Raw genomic sequence first — 1,524 nt, 5'->3', positions numbered from 1 at the left:
CCCCGCTGCTCTCACTCTGCAGCCGGGCACAGAGCCCAGAGGGGCTGAGTGACTCCTGAGGACACACAGCCTGAGGAGCGGGGTTCCCCAGGGGCCGGTGGACCCCGAGGCCGGGCCCATCACCTGGGGGAGGACCGACCACAGGCTCAGCAGAGGCGGGACCGCCTCCCCTCCAGGCTGGCCCTCCAGCTGAGGCAGGCGGCCCGGGCACAGCCATCTGCCAGGCCTTGGTCCCCACGGTGGCAGGTCCCTCGGGGGATGGGGGGAGGCAGTGGCCCAGGTCCTCACGCTGACGGGCGCCTGTGCTTCTCTGCAGAAGTGAAGGTGCTGGGGCTGGAGGCTGAGAATCTCACCGTCCTCCAGGGCTGCCCGGGGCTGCCCGGGGCCCAGGGGCCCAAGGGAGAGGCAGGCGCTGACGGCAGGAGAGGTTAGTGCCCGGGTGACAGGGGGGCTGGACCTCGTCCCTGCCCAGGGAGACCCGGTAGACTAGGGCCCCCAGCAGTTCTCAGGCGGGGCCTGGGGCTTGGTCCACTGGGGTGTGGGTCCCTGTAGGTGGGAGCTGGTCTCAGGTCACCCATGGAACTGGTGGGCCTGTGTGGGCGTCCAGCACGGCTCCTGGTGATGACGCACCTGCTGCGGGGGGACCCGGCTGGACTGTCCTCCCTGCCCTCCCTGGTCCTAGCTGAGCCCAGGGGGGCCTGTCTCCAGGGGCAACCATAGTGGGCCCGGCAGGCACAGCCAATGGAAACGCCCAGGGTCCCCGAACGAGGGCAGAGCTGGGCTCAGGCCTGGTTCCCTGGGAAGACCCCTGGTCGCAGGTCCTGGCCTCTGACTGGACAGCAGGGACTAGGAGGCTGTGGTCCCGGTCCCCTCCCTCAGGTTCCTGAGGGTCTAACCTGGAGGCCCGATGGGCCTGGGTCCCAGAGATTGCTCACTGACATGTTTGAATTTGCAGGAGAACCAGGCCCATACGGAGTCCCTGGGAATGCAGGACCCTCCGGGCGCAAAGGTAACTCAACAAGGAACATGGAGAGCCCAGGCCAGACCCCCCACCACCCGGGGGCAGGGAGAGAGGAGGGCGCGTCCGGGTCGAAAGGCAAAAATTCCTAACCATAACCTAACGTCAACCATAATACTATCCTTATCCCAAACCCTAACCCTATTAATTACCCCTAACTGTAACCTTAACATAACCCTAAGATTATCCATATAGTCTTATCCCTAACCCTAACCCTAACCCTAACCCTATCATTATCCCTAACCTTATCGATATTCCCTTACCCTCACTCCAACCTGGTCCCTAACGCAACCCTAACCCTAACTCTGCCCCCAACAGGGTGCTCCCTGACCCAGGGCCTGGGTCTGGGTCAGGGTCTGTGTCGCCAGAACCTAGGGGGCCCAGGGCAGTTCCCGACCCCCGCCCAGCACTGACCCGGCACAGTAATGAGACCCGGCTCCCTTGCCCCATGACCTGCCCCCGCCCTGGGCTCTCTCAGCCCCAGGAGGGGGCTCTTTTTTGGGTGA

At 64.6% G+C, this 1,524-nt stretch overlaps 1 protein-coding gene across 1 annotated transcript in view; it reads left to right on the top strand.

Moving 5' to 3' along the window:
* Window positions 1–1,524, top strand: part of LOC102764419 (ficolin-2-like) — a 7,881-nt gene that overhangs the window by 3,044 nt on the left and 3,313 nt on the right. The window contains exons 2-3 of the mRNA XM_015572365.1: window positions 317–405; window positions 956–1,009. Coding sequence (XP_015427851.1) covers window positions 317–405; window positions 956–1,009 — 143 coding nt within the window. The remainder of the gene's footprint in view (window positions 1–316; window positions 406–955; window positions 1,010–1,524) is intronic.

Source organism: Myotis davidii, unplaced genomic scaffold, assembly GCF_000327345.1.
Source record: "Myotis davidii unplaced genomic scaffold, ASM32734v1 scaffold609, whole genome shotgun sequence".
NCBI classification, from domain to species: Eukaryota; Metazoa; Chordata; class Mammalia; order Chiroptera; family Vespertilionidae; genus Myotis; species Myotis davidii.
This window is presented reverse-complemented; position numbering and strand designations above follow the sequence as displayed.